The sequence below is a fragment of the Salmo salar genome, chromosome 09 (genome assembly GCF_965601325.2).
Source record: "Salmo salar chromosome 09, fSalSal1, whole genome shotgun sequence".
Classification (NCBI taxonomy): Eukaryota; Metazoa; Chordata; class Actinopteri; order Salmoniformes; family Salmonidae; genus Salmo; species Salmo salar.
The window spans coordinates 90546324-90562500 of NC_138299.1; the positions used below are offsets into that span (position 1 = coordinate 90546324).

The window sequence follows — 16177 nt, forward strand, 5'->3', positions numbered from 1 at the left end:
GCTTTCCAATCTTTGGGAATCTCTGACGACACGAAAGAGAGGTTGAACAGGCTAGTAATTGGGGTTGCAACAATTTCTGCAGATAATTTTAGAAAGAAAGGGTCCAGATTGTCTAGCCCGGCTGATTTGTAGGGGTCCAGATTTTGCAGCTCTTTCAGAACATCAGCTGACTGGATTTTGGAGAAGGAGAAATGGGGAAGGCTTGGGCAAGTTGCTGTGGGGGGTGCAGTGCTGTTGACCGGGGTAGGGGTAGCCAGGTGGAAAGCATGGCCAGCCGTAGAAAAATGCTTATTGAAATTCTCAATTATAGTGGATTTATCGGTGGTGACAGAGATTCCTATACTCAGTGCAGTGGGCAGCTGGGAGGAGGTGCTCTTATTCTCCAAGGACTTTAGTGTCCCAGAACTTTTTTGAGTTTGTGTTGCAGGAAGTACATTTCTGCTTGAAAAAGCTAGCATTGGCTCTTCTAACTGCCTGTGTATATTGGTTTCTAACTTCCCTGAAAAGTTGCATATCACGGGGGCTGTTCGATGCTAATGCAGAACGCCACAGGATGTTTTTGTGTTGGTTAAGGGCAGTCAGGTCTGGAGAGAACCAAGGGCTATATCTGTTCCTGGTTCTAAATTTCTTGAATGGGGCATGCTTATTTAAGATGGTGAGGAAGGCATTTTTAAACAATAACCAGGCATCCTCTACTGAAGGGATGAGGTCAATATCCTTCCAGGATACCCGGGCCAGGTCAATTAGAAAGGCCTGCTCGCTGAAGTGTTTCAGGGAGCGTTTGACAGTGATGAGTGGAGGTCGTTTGACCGTTGACCCATTACAGATGCAGGCAATGAGGCAGTGATCGCTGAGATCTTGGTTGAAAACAGCAGAGGTGTATTTAGAGGGCAAGTTGGTTAGGATGATATCTATGAGAGTGCCCGTGTTTACGGCTTTGGGGTTGTACCTGGTAGATTCATTGATAATTTGTGTGAGATTGAGGGCATCAAGCTTAGATTGTAGGATGGCTGGGGTGTTAAGCATGTCCCAGTTTAGGTCACCTATCAGCACGAGCTCTGAAGATAGATGGGGGGCAATCAGTTCACATATGGTGTCCAGAGCACAGCTGGGGGCAGAGGGTGGTCTATAGCAGGTGGCAACGGTGAGAGACTTGTTTTTAGAGAGGTGGATTTTTTTTTAAAGTAGAAGTTCAAATTGTTTGGGTACAGACCTGGATAGTAGGACAGAACTCTGCAGGCTATCTCTGCAGTAGATTGCAACACCGCCCCCTTTGGCCGTTCTATCTGAAAATGTTGTAGTTGGGGATGGAGATTTCAGAGTTTTTGGTGGTCTTCCTAAGCCAGGATTCAGACACGGCTAGGACATCTGGGTTGGCAGAGTGTGCTAAAGCAGTGAATAAAACAAACTTAGGGAGGAGGCTTCTAATTTTAACATGCATGAAACCGAGGCTATTACAGTTACAGAAGTCATCAAAAGAGAGCGCCTGGGGAATAGGAGTGGAGCTAGGCACTGCAGGGCCTGGATTCACCTCTATATCGCCAGAGGAGGAGTAGGATAAGGGTACGGCTAAAAGCTATGAGAATTGGTCGTCTAGGACATCCTGAACAGTGAGTAAAAGGAGCAGGTTTCTGGGGGTGATAAAATAGCTTCGAGGTATAATGTACAGACAAAGGTATGGTAGGATGTGAATACAGTGGAGGTAAACCTAGGCATTGAGTGATGATGAGAGACATATTATCTCTAGAAACATTATTGAAACCAGGTGATGTCATCGCATGTGTGGGTGGTGGAACTTTGGATAAGGTATAATGAGCAGGGCTAGAGGCTCTACAGTGAAATAAGCCAATAAACACTAACCAGAACAGCAATGGACAAGGCATATTGACATTAAGGAGAGGCATGCTTAGACAAGTGATCAAAAGGGTCCAGTGAGTAGTGAGGTCGGTTGTGGTCACGGCGATTCAGACAGCTAGCCAGGCCATGGGTAGCAAGTCAGAAGTTGGCAGAAGATGGTCTGTTTTTAGCCACCTCGTGCGTTTCCGTCGGTAGATTAGTGGGGTTCCGTGTGGTAGAGGGGACCAATCCAATTGGCAAAATAGTTATAGTGGCCCTGTCATAACTGTCGTAAGGAGAGGACCAAAACGCAGCAGGGACATGAATACTCATCTTCTTTTATTAGGGAAAGAAGGAAAAAACCAAAACGTATACAAAACACAAACAAACTAGACAGTCTTGTCATGCACACTCAGGAAAACCAGAAACAATCTCCCACAACACCAAACCAAACAATTACCCATATATAGGACTCTCAATCAGAGGCAACGAGAAAGCACCTGCCTCCAATTGAGAGTCCAACCCCCCATCAACCTAAACATAGACATACAACAAACCAGAAAGAACATAGACCAAAACCCGGAAATAATAAATCAAACACCCTACTACATAACTCACCACCCCGAACCACATAAACAAAATACCCTCTGCCACGTCCTGACCAAACTACAATAACAAATAACCCTTATACTGGTCAGGACGTGACAGGCCCAAGAAAATTGGCCGATAGACCTATTCAGATAGCAGCTGATAAGACAGCTAACGATTAGCTGGCCGCAGATGGGCGTTCAGGTTACGTCGTGACGGAGGGGCCAGTTGGATAACTCCCTCGGGCAGATAACGTCGATAGATAACGTCATGAAGGCCCGATGGGGCTCCGCATCGGCAGTAAAACGGGTCTGGATAGGTGATTGTAGCCCAGGAGTGGCTGATGGAACTCTTCATACATATACTTAAGTATATTTAAAACCAAATACCTTTATACTTTACTCAAGTAATATTTTACTGGGTGACTTTCACTTTTACTTGAGGCATTTTCTATTAAGGTATCTTTACTTTTACTTAAGTATGAAAATTGGGTACTTATCCCACCACTGGCAATAAGCCACCTCAGGGGTTTGTGTTGTGCCTATGAACAGCCTTTAGCCAGTGGTATATTGGCCATATACCACACCCCCTTGGGCCTTATTGCTTAAATATCAAATAATTTCTGGTTAACAATTAAAGACATGCTCTGGAACTTTGACAACTTTTAAGTATTTTTTTAAACATCCTACATTGGGTTGGATGTGTCCAATGTGTAATTTATACATGCTTAAACTATGAGCAGAATTACTGTCTTACCTTAATTAGCCACGAAATCCCTAGTTTGAAAGCAACTTTTTCTGGAAGCTGTGGTGCACCATTTTCCCTTCATTTTCACCCACATGGGCCAGCCCCCTAGCAATCCTAGTTTATCCAATGAGCTTCAGCTCCTCGCCATATGAGTTACAGCAAGCAAGAGGCACATCATGCACACAGCAGTAGAGTGGGAGAGAGATTAATGACTTGGTGCTCAAAACAACATATTTTCCTGGACCACTTTTGGCTCGGGAGTGCTACTGCAGAAGTACTGGCTAAAAAGTAGGCAAAAGTACCAGCGAATATCTTTAAGTACCTTACTGTGATTGGGATCCATAATAAATACAAATACAAATAGCCACTGTTGCCAAAATAATGACCTGTCCAGCATTTTTATACATGCTTGATAGGATATGAATTGCTTAATTAACTGAGGAACAACACCTGTGTGGAAGCACCTGCTTTCGATATACTTAATATCCCTCAGTTATTCAAGTGTTTCCATTAGTTTGGCAGTTACCTGCATAATAGCATTTGTTCAACTACAAATGTGTTTTAAGTGTACGTTTAGCCTAATTTCTGGGGAGAGAGCTGCTCAGGCCCTGTGGTTCTGTGCACCCATGCAGCTTGTGATGTTTCAACGTGTGTGTGTGTGTGTGAGTGCATCTTAGTCTGTGTGTGAGTGTTGGTGCCGTGCTCAAGGAAGTGGTTTACCTAGTGTATCTACAGCGGAAACTCACACGACACGAACTCCCATCACTCTTTTCCTTCTCTCCATTATATAGGTGTTCAGTCTAACTCTACAGCCCACCTCGCTGTCTCTCTCTCTGTCTCTCAATGTTAGCCAGGTATCTGTGTTCACTATGCTCCCCACAGTAATCTTGAAGGGGACTCTCATCAAGAAGTCTCAGCAGAAGCGAAGGACGTCGCCCTGTAATTACAAGGAAAGGTTATTTGTCTTGGACACCCAGGACCTGACCTATTCTGAACAGCGCCCTGGGGTATGTACAATTTTTATTGTTAAATTGTGCGTGGTTTGTTTGTTTATCAATATCTGTCAAAAATGACATTTATTGTTGAAATTAATTTACACTTTACACTTCAGTAGTCTAATTTTGAAAATCATATATTGAGTTATGAAGAAATCTTGCTTTTACAGAATATGACAGTTACTGTATGGGGGTTGTATTGTTTGATGTGAAAATAGAAAGTTGTGAAGATGTTGATAGAAGGCTGTATTCTTCTTCAGAAAAAGCCCATCCAGAAAGGCTGCATTGAGCTCTCCAGGATCAAGTGTGTGGAGATAGTGTGCAGTGAAGCCCCAATCCCCTGCAGCAACAAGTACCCCTTCCAGGTAAGACCACATAAGACAACTCATCTCTTCTACTGCTTCTGTCTAATGGAGGAATGCTAATTACTCACCATTGGGAACAATTTACAATGACTTTCATTTATAAGCCATGACACTGTTTTTATTTTAGATACGCATAAATGTCTCAACAGGTTGTCCACGACAACTGCTACCTGTACATCTTCGCCCCAGACAACGACTGTCGTCAGAGATGGGTCCGAGCTCTGAAGGAGGGTGAGCAGCAGTTATGGAAAACATTCAACATCAGACCCATAATACCAATACCACAGAGCTGAGTTTGTTTATATATATATATAATCTCTCATAAGATTAGAAAAACAACATAATATTAAGAGTAGTATATCAACATTATATTATAAACTCTATGACACATTTGAGCCTCCATGTCTTACACTGTATTTCATTTCTCTCTCTTGCAATAAAGAGACCAAGTGCAACGCATTACTCCTGAAGTATCACCCCAACTTCTGGATGGAGGGGAGGTGGAGGTGCTGTTACCAGACAGAGAAGATGGCGACAGGATGTCAGGAGTACGACCCTGTGGGATACGGTACAGGTATATTTCACTTGAAGAGTGCATTTCCCACACTCAATAATAATAATAATAATAATAATAGTAATAATAATAATAATAATAATAATAATAATAATAATAATATTATATCTTACATATAAACCATATATAAATCCTTTGAAAAGTCTATTATGTTAACTGCCCATAATGTGAATTTAACCCTCTTTATTGCCTATTGACGCACTGGTGTGTCAATCTAAGTAACATAATAATAAAATCTGTCAGTTTACGCTAGAGATGTTTTTTTGCATGGGCTGCGTCTCAATCCACCGCATCCGCCTTTGTTGCCATTCTGCAGTGGAAAGTGGCAGAGCTACAACGCTGTTTATCAGACCAGGAGTCATCCCGACAATCAGTCTTCTCATGAAAATGTCTGTAGCACACAAACTAATATGACCACTATTGAAAAGGGAGACTCTTAAAGTAACCCATACACATGAATGGAGGTATGGAGGTTGTTTTGTGCCAACAAAAATAAGGGGTTAAATATGTGTAAAAAAATTATATATACAGTATATTTCCATATATTTTTTTGTATTTCTCCTAGATATAGGACAGAGACTTCAAATCCTCTGATTATTTGACTGTCTTTTTTGCCATTTATGGATATGTTATTCAATACATTTTTATGGGCTATAGTAGTAAAGGCCTAATCACCCCCCCCCCCCCCCCCCCCCCCCCCCCAACAGCTTAGACTTTTAAGAATTAACCACAAAATGCCTTTCTGTAGCTTCCAAGAAGCCTCTCCCTCCAACCCCGGACACACAGGTAAATATGCATATGTCATGTCTATATACTTCACCGTGCCTGTAAACGTACAGTATGTTGCTTTGAGTCATTTTAATGCTAAGGATCAGTGTTTCCCTTACATCGTGCCCATAGCGGCGGCTCTCCGACCCGGGCCAGAGTGTGGTGGTTGCGCTACAGAACTACAGTCCCCATGGAGACACAGAGCTGGCCCTTCACAAAGACCAGGAGTACATCCTGACTGACAGCTCCCACCATGATTGGTGGACCGTACAGGACCACAGAGGGTAAGTAGAGACGACATGGCAACTCTATGAGAACTCTGTGACAACTCTGTGGCATATGACAACCTGATGACAACCCTATGACAACTCTATAAGCCTATCTGTAATATGTATTATTGGCTGTGTAGTTGTACACACCTAAAGTATTCATCCCATTTTGTCCGTTCCTTCCATAGAAACACAGGTTTTGTACCTTGCACTTATATAGCGGAAAAATCCTGCAACAACTTCAACAGATTTGAGTGAGTCAGATTTATATCAAATACAATTCTCCTGACTATTTTTATTTTATGATATTTTATTTCAGCCATCTGATTGGTCTAGGTTGTTTATAATTCCCCTACTTGTTTTCCAGATGGTACAACAAAGACATAACGAGAGGGAGAGCTGAGGAACTCCTGATGACAGAGGTAAACAACGCCGACAACTTCTTCAGTTTTTTGTTAAACTGTACTACAGAAGGGAGAGGACAGACATAGTTTGGTGTTAAACTGTACTACAGAAGGGAGAGGACAGACATAGTTTGGTGTTAAACTGTACTACAGAAGGGAGAGGACAGACATAGTTTGATGTTCAACTGTACTACAGAAGGGAGAGGATAGACATAGTTTGGTGTTAAACTGTACTACAGAAGGGAGAGGACAGACATTGTGGGCCTGAGTAAATCAAAAAGCAAGGTTATCAGAATTACAACCAGACAATACTGAAACTAGAGAGAAAACATGTTTTTGTTATCCCTAAAAAAGTATAACTGTAAAAATATATATATTTTTTTATTGATTATGTTTGAAAATGAGATCATGTTTTGAATTTATCCAGAAAATTTGGTTACCGGATTTGACTGAATAAATTCCTGTATCTTGCCGCAGCAGCACGGATGAAAAAGCTGCATTTTGCAAGATGCATGTCCACACGCATGCACGTACATGCACGTACACACACACACACACACACACACACACACACACACACACACACACACACACACACACACACACACACACACACAGAGTGAAAGATGACATTTGAAACAACAGAGCAGGTTGCTCAGGTCCAGGATTTCCTGTTGTAAATGTGTCATAATCGCTATTACAGACAGATGGTGACGGTGGGAGGGTTAGGGTTGTGTAGTGTGACGGTGGGAGGGTTAGGGTTGTGTAGTGTGACAGTGGTAGGGAAGGGTTAGGGTTGTGTAGTGTGACGGTGGGAGGGTTAGGGTTGTGTAGTGTGACGGTGGGAGGGTTAGGGTTGTGTAGTGTGACGGTGGGAGGGTTAGGGTTGTGTAGTGTGACGGTGGGAGGGTTAGGGTTGTGTAGTGTGACGGTGGGAGGGTTAGGGTTGTGTAGTGTGACGGTGGGAGGGTTAGGGTTGTGTAGTGTGACGGTGGGAGGGTTAGGGTTGTGTAGTGTGACGGTGGGAGGGTTAGGGTTGTGTAGTGTGACAGTGGTAGGGAAGGGTTAGGGTTGTGTAGTGTGACGGTGGGAGGGTTAGGATTGTGTAGTGTGACGGTGGGAGGGTTAGGGTTAGGGTTGTGTAGTGTGACAGTGGTAGGGAAGGGTTAGGGTTGTGTAGTGTGACAGTGGTAGGGAAGGGTTAGGGTTGTGTAGTGTGACAGTGGTAGGGGAGGGTTAGGGTTGTGTAGTGTGACAGTGGTAGGGTAGGGTTAGGGTTGTGTAGTGTGACAGTGGTAGGGTAGGGTTAGGGTTGTGTAGTGTGACAGTGGTAGGGTAGGGTTAGGGTTGTGTAGTGTGACAGTGGGAGGTTTAGGGTTGTGTAGTGTGACAGTGGTAGGGAAGGGTTAGGGTTGTGTAGTGTGACAGTGGTAGGGTAGGGTTAGGGTTGTGTAGTGTGACAGTGGGAGGGTAGGTTTAGGGTTGTGTAGTGTGACAGTGGTAGGGTAGGGTTAGGGTTGTGTAGTGTGACAGTGGGAGGGTAGGGTTAGGGTTGTGTAGTGTGACAGTGGTAGGGAAGGGTTAGGGTTGTGTAGTGTGACAGTGGTAGGGAAGGGTTAGGGTTGTGTAGTGTGACAGTGGGAGGGTTAGGGTTGTGTAGTGTGACAGTGGGAGGGTAGGGTTGTGTAGTGTGACAGTGGTAGGGAAGGGTTAGGGTTGTGTAGTGTGACAGTGGGAGGGTTAGGGTTGTGTAGTGTGACAGTGGTAGGGAAGGGTTAGGGTTGTGTAGTGTGACAGTGGTAGGGAAGGGTTAGGGTTGTGTAGTGTGACAGTGGTAGGGAAGGGTTAGGGTTGTGTTGTGTGACAGTGGTAGGGAAGGGTTAGGGTTGTGTAGTGTGACAGTGGTAGGGTTAGGGTTGTGTAGTGTGACAGTGGTAGGGGAGGGTTGTGTAGTGTGACAGTGAGAGGTTTAGGGTTGTGTAGTGTGACAGTGGGAGGGTTAGGGTTGTGTAGTGTGACAGTGGGAGGGTTAGGGTTAGGGTTGTGTAGTGTGACAGTGGTAGGGAAGGGTTAGGGTTGTGTTGTGTGACAGTGGTAGGGGAGGGTTAGGGTTGTGTAGTGTGACAGTGGTAGGGTAGGGTTAGGGTTGTGTAGTGTGACAGTGGGAGGGTTAGGGTTGTGTAGTGTGACAGTGGTAGGGAAGGGTTAGGGTTGTGTAGTGTGACAGTGGTAGGGTAGGGTTATGGTTGTGTAGTGTGACAGTGAGAGGTTTAGGGTTGTGTTGTGTGACAGTGGGAGGGTTAGGGTTAGGGTTGTGTAGTGTGACAGTGGTAGGGAAGGGTTAGGGTTGTGTAGTGTGACAGTGAGAGGTTTAGGGTTGTGTTGTGTGACAGTGGGAGGGTAGGGTTAGGGTTGTGTAGTGTGACAGTGGTAGGAAAGGGTTAGGGTTGTGTAGTGTGACAGTGGTAGGGTAGGGTTAGGGTTGTGTAGTGTGACAGTGGTAGGGTAGGGTTAGGGTTGTGTAGTGTGACAGTGGTAGGGTAGGGTTAGGGTTGTGTAGTGTGACAGTGGTAGGGTAGGGTTATGGTTGTGTAGTGTGACAGTGAGAGGTTTAGGGTTGTGTTGTGTGACAGTGGGAGGGTTAGGGTTAGGGTTGTGTAGTGTGACAGTGGTAGGGAAGGGTTAGGGTTGTGTAGTGTGACAGTGGGAGGGTTAGGGTTGTGTAGTGTGACAGTGGGAGGGTAGGGTTAGGGTTGTGTAGTGTGACAGTGGGAGGGAAGGGTTAGTGTTGTGTAGTGTGACAGTGGGAGGGTTAGGGTTAGGGTTGTGTAGTGTGACAGTGGTAGGGAAGGGTTAGGGTTGTGTAGTGTGACAGTGGTAGGGTTAGGGTTGTGTAGTGTGACAGTGGTAGGGGAGGGTTAGGGTTGTGTAGTGTGACAGTGGTAGGGGAGGGTTAGGGTTGTGTAGTGTGACAGTGGTAGGGTAGGGTTAGGGTTGTGTGGTGTGACAGTGGTAGAGTAGGGTTAGGGTTGTGTAGTGTGACAGTGGTAGGGAAGGGTTAGGGTTGTGTAGTGTGACAGTGGTAGGGAAGGGTTAGGGTTGTGTAGTGTGACAGTGGTAGGGAAGGGTTAGGGTTGTGTTGTGTGACAGTGGTAGGGAAGGGTTAGGGTTGTGTAGTGTGACAGTGGTAGGGAAGGGTTAGGGTTGTGTAGTGTGACAGTGGGAGGGTAGGGTTAGGGTTGTGTAGTGTGACAGTGGTAGGGAAGGGTTAGGGTTGTGTAGTGTGACAGTGGGAGGGTTATGGTTGTGTAGTGTGACGGTGGGAGGGAAGGGTTAGGGTTGTGTAGTGTGACGGTGGGAGGGTTAGGGTTGTGTAGTGTGACGGTGGGAGGGTTAGGGTTGTGTAGTGTGACAGTGGTAGGGAAGGGTTAGGGTTGTGTAGTGTGACGGTGGGAGGGTTAGGGTTGTGTAGTGTGACAGTGGGAGGGTTAGGGTTGTGTAGTGTGACAGTGGGAGGGTTAGGGTTGTGTAGTGTGACAGTGGTAGGGAAGGGTTAGGGTTGTGTAGTGTGACAGTGGTAGGGAAGGGTTAGGGTTGTGTAGTGTGACAGTGGGAGGGTAGGGTTAGGGTTGTGTAGTGTGACAGTGGTAGGGTAGGGTTAGGGTTGTGTAGTGTGACAGTGGTAGGGTAGGGTTATGGTTGTGTAGTGTGACAGTGAGAGGTTTAGGGTTGTGTTGTGTGACAGTGGGAGGGTTAGGGTTGTGTAGTGTGACAGTGGTAGGGAAGGGTTAGGGTTGTGTAGTGTGACAGTGGTAGGGAAGGGTTAGGGTTGTGTAGTGTGACAGTGGTAGGGAAGGGTTAGTGTTGTGTAGTGTGACAGTGGTAGGGTAGGGTTAGGGTTGTGTAGTGTGACAGTGGTAGGGAAGGGTTAGGGTTGTGTAGTGTGACAGTGGTAGGGAAGGGTTAGGGTTGTGTAGTGTGACAGTGGTAGGGAAGGGTTAGGGTTGTGTTGTGTGACAGTGGTAGGGAAGGGTTAAAGTTGTGTAGTGTGACAGTGGTAGGGTTAGGGTTGTGTAGTGTGACAGTGGTAGGGGAGGGTTGTGTAGTGTGACAGTGAGAGGTTTAGGGTTGTGTAGTGTGACAGTGGTAGGGTTAGGGTTGTGTAGTGTGACAGTGGGAGGGTTAGGGTTGTGTGACAGTGGTAGGGAAGGGTTAGGGTTGTGTAGTGTGACAGTGGTAGGGTTAGGGTTGTGTAGTGTGACAGTGAGAGGTTTAGGGTTGTGTAGTGTGACAGTGGTAGGGAAGGGTTAGGGTTGTGTAGTGTGCCAGTGGTAGGGAAGGGTTAGGGTTGTGTAGTGTGACAGTGGTAGGGGAGGGTTAGGGTTGTGTAGTGTGACAGTGGTAGGGAAGGGTTAGGGTTGTGTTGTGTGACAGTGGTAGGGGAGGGTTAGGGTTGTGTAGTGTGACAGTGGTAGGGAAGGGTTAGGGTTGTGTAGTGTGACAGTGGTAGGGAAGGGTTAGGGTTGTGTAGTGTGACAGTGGGAGGGTAGGGTTGTGTAGTGTGACGGTGGGAGGGAAGGGTTAGGGTTGTGTAGTGTGACAGTGGTAGGGGAGGGTTAGGGTTGTGTAGTGTGACAGTGGAAGGGTTAGGGTTGTGTAGTGTGACAGTGGTAGGGAAGGGTTAGGGTTGTGTAGTGTGACAGTGGTAGGGGAGGGTTAGGGTTGTGTAGTGTGACAGTGGTAGCGAAGGGTTAGGGTTGTGTAGTGTGACAGTGGTAGGGTAGGGTTAGGGTTGTGTAGTGTGACAGTGGTAGGGGAGGGTTAGGGTTGTGTAGTGTGACAGTGGTAGGGAAGGGTTAGGGTTGTGTAGTGTGACAGTGGTAGGGAAGGGTTAGGGTTGTGTAGTGTGATAGTGGTAGGGAAGGGTTAGGGTTGTGTAGTGTGACAGTGGTAGGGGAGGGTTAGGGTTGTGTAGTGTGACAGTGGTAGCGAAGGGTTAGGGTTGTGTAGTGTGACAGTGGTAGGGTAGGATTAGGGTTGTGTAGTGTGACAGTGGTAGGGTAGGGTTAGGGTTGTGTAGTGTGACAGTGGGAGGGTTAGGGTTGTGTAGTGTGACAGTGGTAGGGAAGGGTTAGGGTTGTGTAGTGTGACAGTGGTAGGGAAGGGTTAGGGTTGTGTAGTGTGACAGTGGTAGGGTTAGGGTTGTGTAGTGTGACGGTGGGAGGGTTAGGGTTGTGTAGTGTGACAGTGGGAGGGTTAGGGTTGTGTAGTGTGACAGTGGTAGGGAAGGGTTAGGGTTGTGTTGTGTGACAGTGGTAGGGGAGGGTTAGGGTTGTGTAGTGTGACAGTGGGAGGGTTAGGGTTGTGTAGTGTGACAGTGGTAGGGAAGGGTTAGGGTTGTGTAGTGTGACAGTGGTAGGGAAGGGTTAGGGTTGTGTAGTGTGACAGTGGTAGGGTAGGGTTAGGGTTGTGTAGTGTGACAGTGGTAGGGTTAGGGTTGTGTAGTGTGACAGTGGTAGGGTAGGGTTAGGGTTGTGTAGTGTGACAGTGGGAGGGTTAGGGTTGTGTAGTGTGACAGTGGTAGGGAAGGGTTATGGTTGTGTAGTGTGACAGTGAGAGGTTTAGGGTTGTGTTGTGTGACAGTGGGAGGGTTAGGGTTAGGGTTGTGTAGTGTGACAGTGGTAGGGAAGGGTTAGGGTTGTGTAGTGTGACAGTGGGAGGGTTAGGGTTAGGGTTGTGTAGTGTGACAGTGGTAGGGAAGGGTTAGGGTTGTGTAGTGTGACAGTGGGAGGGTTAGGGTTGTGTAGTGTGACAGTGGGAGGGTTAGGGTTGTGTAGTGTGACAGTGGGAGGGTTAGGGTTGTGTAGTGTGACAGTGGGAGGGTTAGGGTTAGGGTTGTGTAGTGTGACAGTGGTAGGGAAGGGTTAGGGTTGTGTAGTGTGACAGTGGTAGGGAAGGGTTAGGGTTGTGTAGTGTGACAGTGGTAGGGAAGGGTTAGGGTTGTGTAGTGTGACAGTGGGAGGGTTAGGGTTGTGTAGTGTGACAGTGGGAGGGTTAGGGTTAGGGTTGTGTAGTGTGACAGTGGTAGGGAAGGGTTAGGGTTGTGTTGTGTGACAGTGGTAGGGAAGGGTTAGGGTTGTGTAGTGTGACAGTGGTAGGGGAGGGGTAGGGTTGTGTAGTGTGACAGTGGTAGGGAAGGGTTAGGGTTGTGTAGTGTGACAGTGGGAGGGTTAGGGTTGTGTAGTGTGACAGTGGGAGGGTTAGGGTTGTGTAGTGTGACAGTGGGAGGGAAGGGTTAGTGTTGTGTAGTGTGACAGTGGGAGGGTTAGGGTTGTGTAGTGTGACAGTGGTAGGGAAGGGTTAGGGTTGTGTAGTGTGACAGTGGTAGGGTTAGGGTTGTGTAGTGTGACAGTGGTAGGGAAGGGTTAGGGTTGTGTAGTGTGACAGTGGTAGGGTTAGGGTTGTGTAGTGTGACAGTGGTAGGGGAGGGTTAGGGTTGTGTAGTGTGACAGTGGTAGGGGAGGGTTAGGGTTGTGTAGTGTGACAGTGGTAGGGAAGGGTTAGGGTTGTGTTGTGTGACAGTGGTAGGGTTAGGGTTGTGTAGTGTGACAGTGGTAGGGAAGGGTTAGGGTTGTGTAGTGTGACAGTGGTAGGGAAGGGTTAGGGTTGTGTAGTGTGACAGTGGGAGGGTTATGGTTGTGTAGTGTGACGGTGGGAGGGTTAGGGTTGTGTAGTGTGACAGTGGGAGGGTTAGGGTTGTGTAGTGTGACAGTGGGAGGGTAGGGTTAGGGTTGTGTAGTGTGACAGTGGTAGGGTAGGGTTAGGGTTGTGTAGTGTGACAGTGGTAGTGTAGGGTTATGGTTGTGTAGTGTGACAGTGAGAGGTTTAGGGTTGTGTTGTGTGACAGTGGGAGGGTTAGGGTTGTGTAGTGTGACAGTGGTAGGGTAGGGTTAGGGTTGTGTAGTGTGACGGTGGGAGGGTTAGGGTTGTGTAGTGTGACAGTGGGAGGGTAGGGTTGTGTAGTGTGACAGTGGGAGGGAAGGGTTAGGGTTGTGTAGTGTGACAGTGGTAGGGAAGGGTTAGGGTTGTGTAGTGTGACAGTGGTAGGGAAGGGTTAGTGTTGTGTAGTGTGACAGTGGTAGGGTAGGGTTAGGGTTGTGTAGTGTGACAGTGGTAGGGAAGGGTTAGGGTTGTGTAGTGTGACAGTGGTAGGGAAGGGTTAGGGTTGTGTAGTGTGACAGTGGTAGGGAAGGGTTAGGGTTGTGTTGTGTGACAGTGGTAGGGAAGGGTTAGGGTTGTGTAGTGTGACAGTGGTAGGGTTAGGGTTGTGTAGTGTGACAGTGGTAGGGGAGGGTTGTGTAGTGTGACAGTGAGAGGTTTAGGGTTGTGTAGTGTGACAGTGGTAGGGTTAGGGTTGTGTAGTGTGACAGTGGGAGGGTTAGGGTTGTGTGACAGTGGTAGGGAAGGGTTAGGGTTGTGTAGTGTGACAGTGGTAGGGTTAGGGTTGTGTAGTGTGACAGTGAGAGGTTTAGGGTTGTGTAGTGTGACAGTGGTAGGGAAGGGTTAGGGTTGTGTAGTGTGCCAGTGGTAGGGAAGGGTTAGGGTTGTGTAGTGTGACAGTGGTAGGGGAGGGTTAGGGTTGTGTAGTGTGACAGTGGTAGGGAAGGGTTAGGGTTGTGTAGTGTGACAGTGGTAGGGAAGGGTTAGGGTTGTGTAGTGTGACAGTGGTAGGGGAGGGTTAGGGTTGTGTAGTGTGACAGTGGTAGGGAAGGGTTAGGGTTGTGTTGTGTGACAGTGGTAGGGGAGGGTTAGGGTTGTGTAGTGTGACAGTGGTAGGGAAGGGTTAGGGTTGTGTAGTGTGACAGTGGTAGGGAAGGGTTAGGGTTGTGTAGTGTGACAGTGGTAGGGAAGGGTTAGGGTTGTGTAGTGTGACGGTGGGAGGGAAGGGTTAGGGTTGTGTAGTGTGACAGTGGTAGGGGAGGGTTAGGGTTGTGTAGTGTGACAGTGGAAGGGTTAGGGTTGTGTAGTGTGACAGTGGTAGGGAAGGGTTAGGGTTGTGTAGTGTGACAGTGGTAGGGGAGGGTTAGGGTTGTGTAGTGTGACAGTGGTAGGGGAGGGTTAGGGTTGTGTAGTGTGACAGTGGTAGGGAAGGGTTAGGGTTGTGTAGTGTGACAGTGGTAGGGAAGGGTTAGGGTTGTGTAGTGTGACAGTGGTAGGGTAGGGTTAGGGTTGTGTAGTGTGACAGTGGTAGGGGAGGGTTAGGGTTGTGTAGTGTGACAGTGGTAGGGAAGGGTTAGGGTTGTGTAGTGTGACAGTGGTAGGGAAGGGTTAGGGTTGTGTAGTGTGACAGTGGTAGGGAAGGGTTAGGGTTGTGTAGTGTGACAGTGGGAGGGTTAGGGTTGTGTAGTGTGACAGTGGTAGGGGAGGGTTAGGGTTGTGTAGTGTGACAGTGGTAGGGTAGGGTTATGGTTGTGTAGTGTGACAGTGAGAGGTTTAGGGTTGTGTTGTGTGACAGTGGGAGGGTTAGGGTTGTGTAGTGTGACAGTGGTAGGGTAGGGTTAGGGTTGTGTAGTGTGACAGTGGTAGGGAAGGGTTAGGGTTGTGTAGTGTGACAGTGAGAGGTTTAGGGTTGTGTAGTGTGACAGTGGTAGGGTTAGGGTTGTGTAGTGTGACAGTGGGAGGGTTAGGGTTGTGTAGTGTGACAGTGGTAGGGAAGGGTTAGGGTTGTGTAGTTTGACAGTGGTAGGGAAGGGTTAGGGTTGTGTAGTGTGACAGTGGTAGGGTTAGGGTTGTGTAGTGTGACGGTGGGAGGGTTAGGGTTGTGTAGTGTGACAGTGGGAGGGTTAGGGTTGTGTAGTGTGACAGTGGTAGGGGAGGGTTAGGGTTGTGTAGTGTGACAGTGGTAGGGTTAGGGTTGTGTAGTGTGACAGTGGGAGGGTTAGGGTTAGGGTTGTGTAGTGTGACAGTGGTAGGGAAGGGTTAGGGTTGTGTTGTGTGACAGTGGTAGGGGAGGGTTAGGGTTGTGTAGTGTGACAGTGGTAGGGTAGGGTTAGGGTTGTGTAGTGTGACAGTGGGAGGGTTAGGGTTGTGTAGTGTGACAGTGGTAGGGAAGGGTTAGGGTTGTGTAGTGTGACAGTGGGAGGGTTAGGGTTAGGGTTGTGTAGTGTGACAGTGGTAGGGTAGGGTTAGGGTTGTGTAGTGTGACAGTGGTAGGGTTAGGGTTGTGTAGTGTGACAGTGGTAGGGTAGGGTTATGGTTGTGTAGTGTGACAGTGAGAGGTTTAGGGTTGTGTTGTGTGACAGTGGGAGGGTTAGGGTTAGGGTTGTGTAGTGTGACAGTGGTAGGGAAGGGTTAGGGTTGTGTAGTGTGACAGTGGGAGGGTAGGGTTAGGGTTGTGTAGTGTGACAGTGGGAGGGTTAGGGTTAGGGTTGTGTAGTGTGACAGTGGTAGGGAAGGGTTAGGGTTGTGTAGTGTGACAGTGGGAGGGTTAGGGTTAGGGTTGTGTAGTGTGACAGTGGTAGGGTAGGGTTAGGGTTGTGTAGTGTGACAGTGGGAGGGTAGGGTTAGTGTTGTGTGACAGTGGTAGGGAAGGGTTAGGGTTGTGTAGTGTGACAGTGGGAGGGTTAGGGTT

General features: G+C 47.6%; 1 protein-coding gene across 2 annotated transcripts in view; it reads left to right on the forward strand.

The window, feature by feature from the left end:
- The first annotated feature begins 3891 nt into the window (after nucleotides 1-3891).
- Nucleotides 3892-16177, forward strand: part of LOC106612060 (tyrosine-protein kinase ITK/TSK) — a 19713-nt gene continuing 7427 nt past the window's right edge. Inside the window, exons 1-8 of one of the 2 annotated variants that reach the window (XM_045724190.2) lie at nucleotides 3892-4178; nucleotides 4427-4531; nucleotides 4681-4762; nucleotides 4974-5105; nucleotides 5854-5891; nucleotides 6006-6157; nucleotides 6331-6396; nucleotides 6510-6564. In XM_045724190.2, the coding sequence (XP_045580146.1) occupies nucleotides 4041-4178; nucleotides 4427-4531; nucleotides 4681-4762; nucleotides 4974-5105; nucleotides 5854-5891; nucleotides 6006-6157; nucleotides 6331-6396; nucleotides 6510-6564 (768 nt within the window). In that variant the 5' untranslated portion in view covers nucleotides 3892-4040. The remainder of the gene's footprint in view (nucleotides 4179-4426; nucleotides 4532-4680; nucleotides 4763-4973; nucleotides 5106-5853; nucleotides 5892-6005; nucleotides 6158-6330; nucleotides 6397-6509; nucleotides 6565-16177) is intronic. The other variant, XM_014212877.3, reaches the window with a different exon arrangement.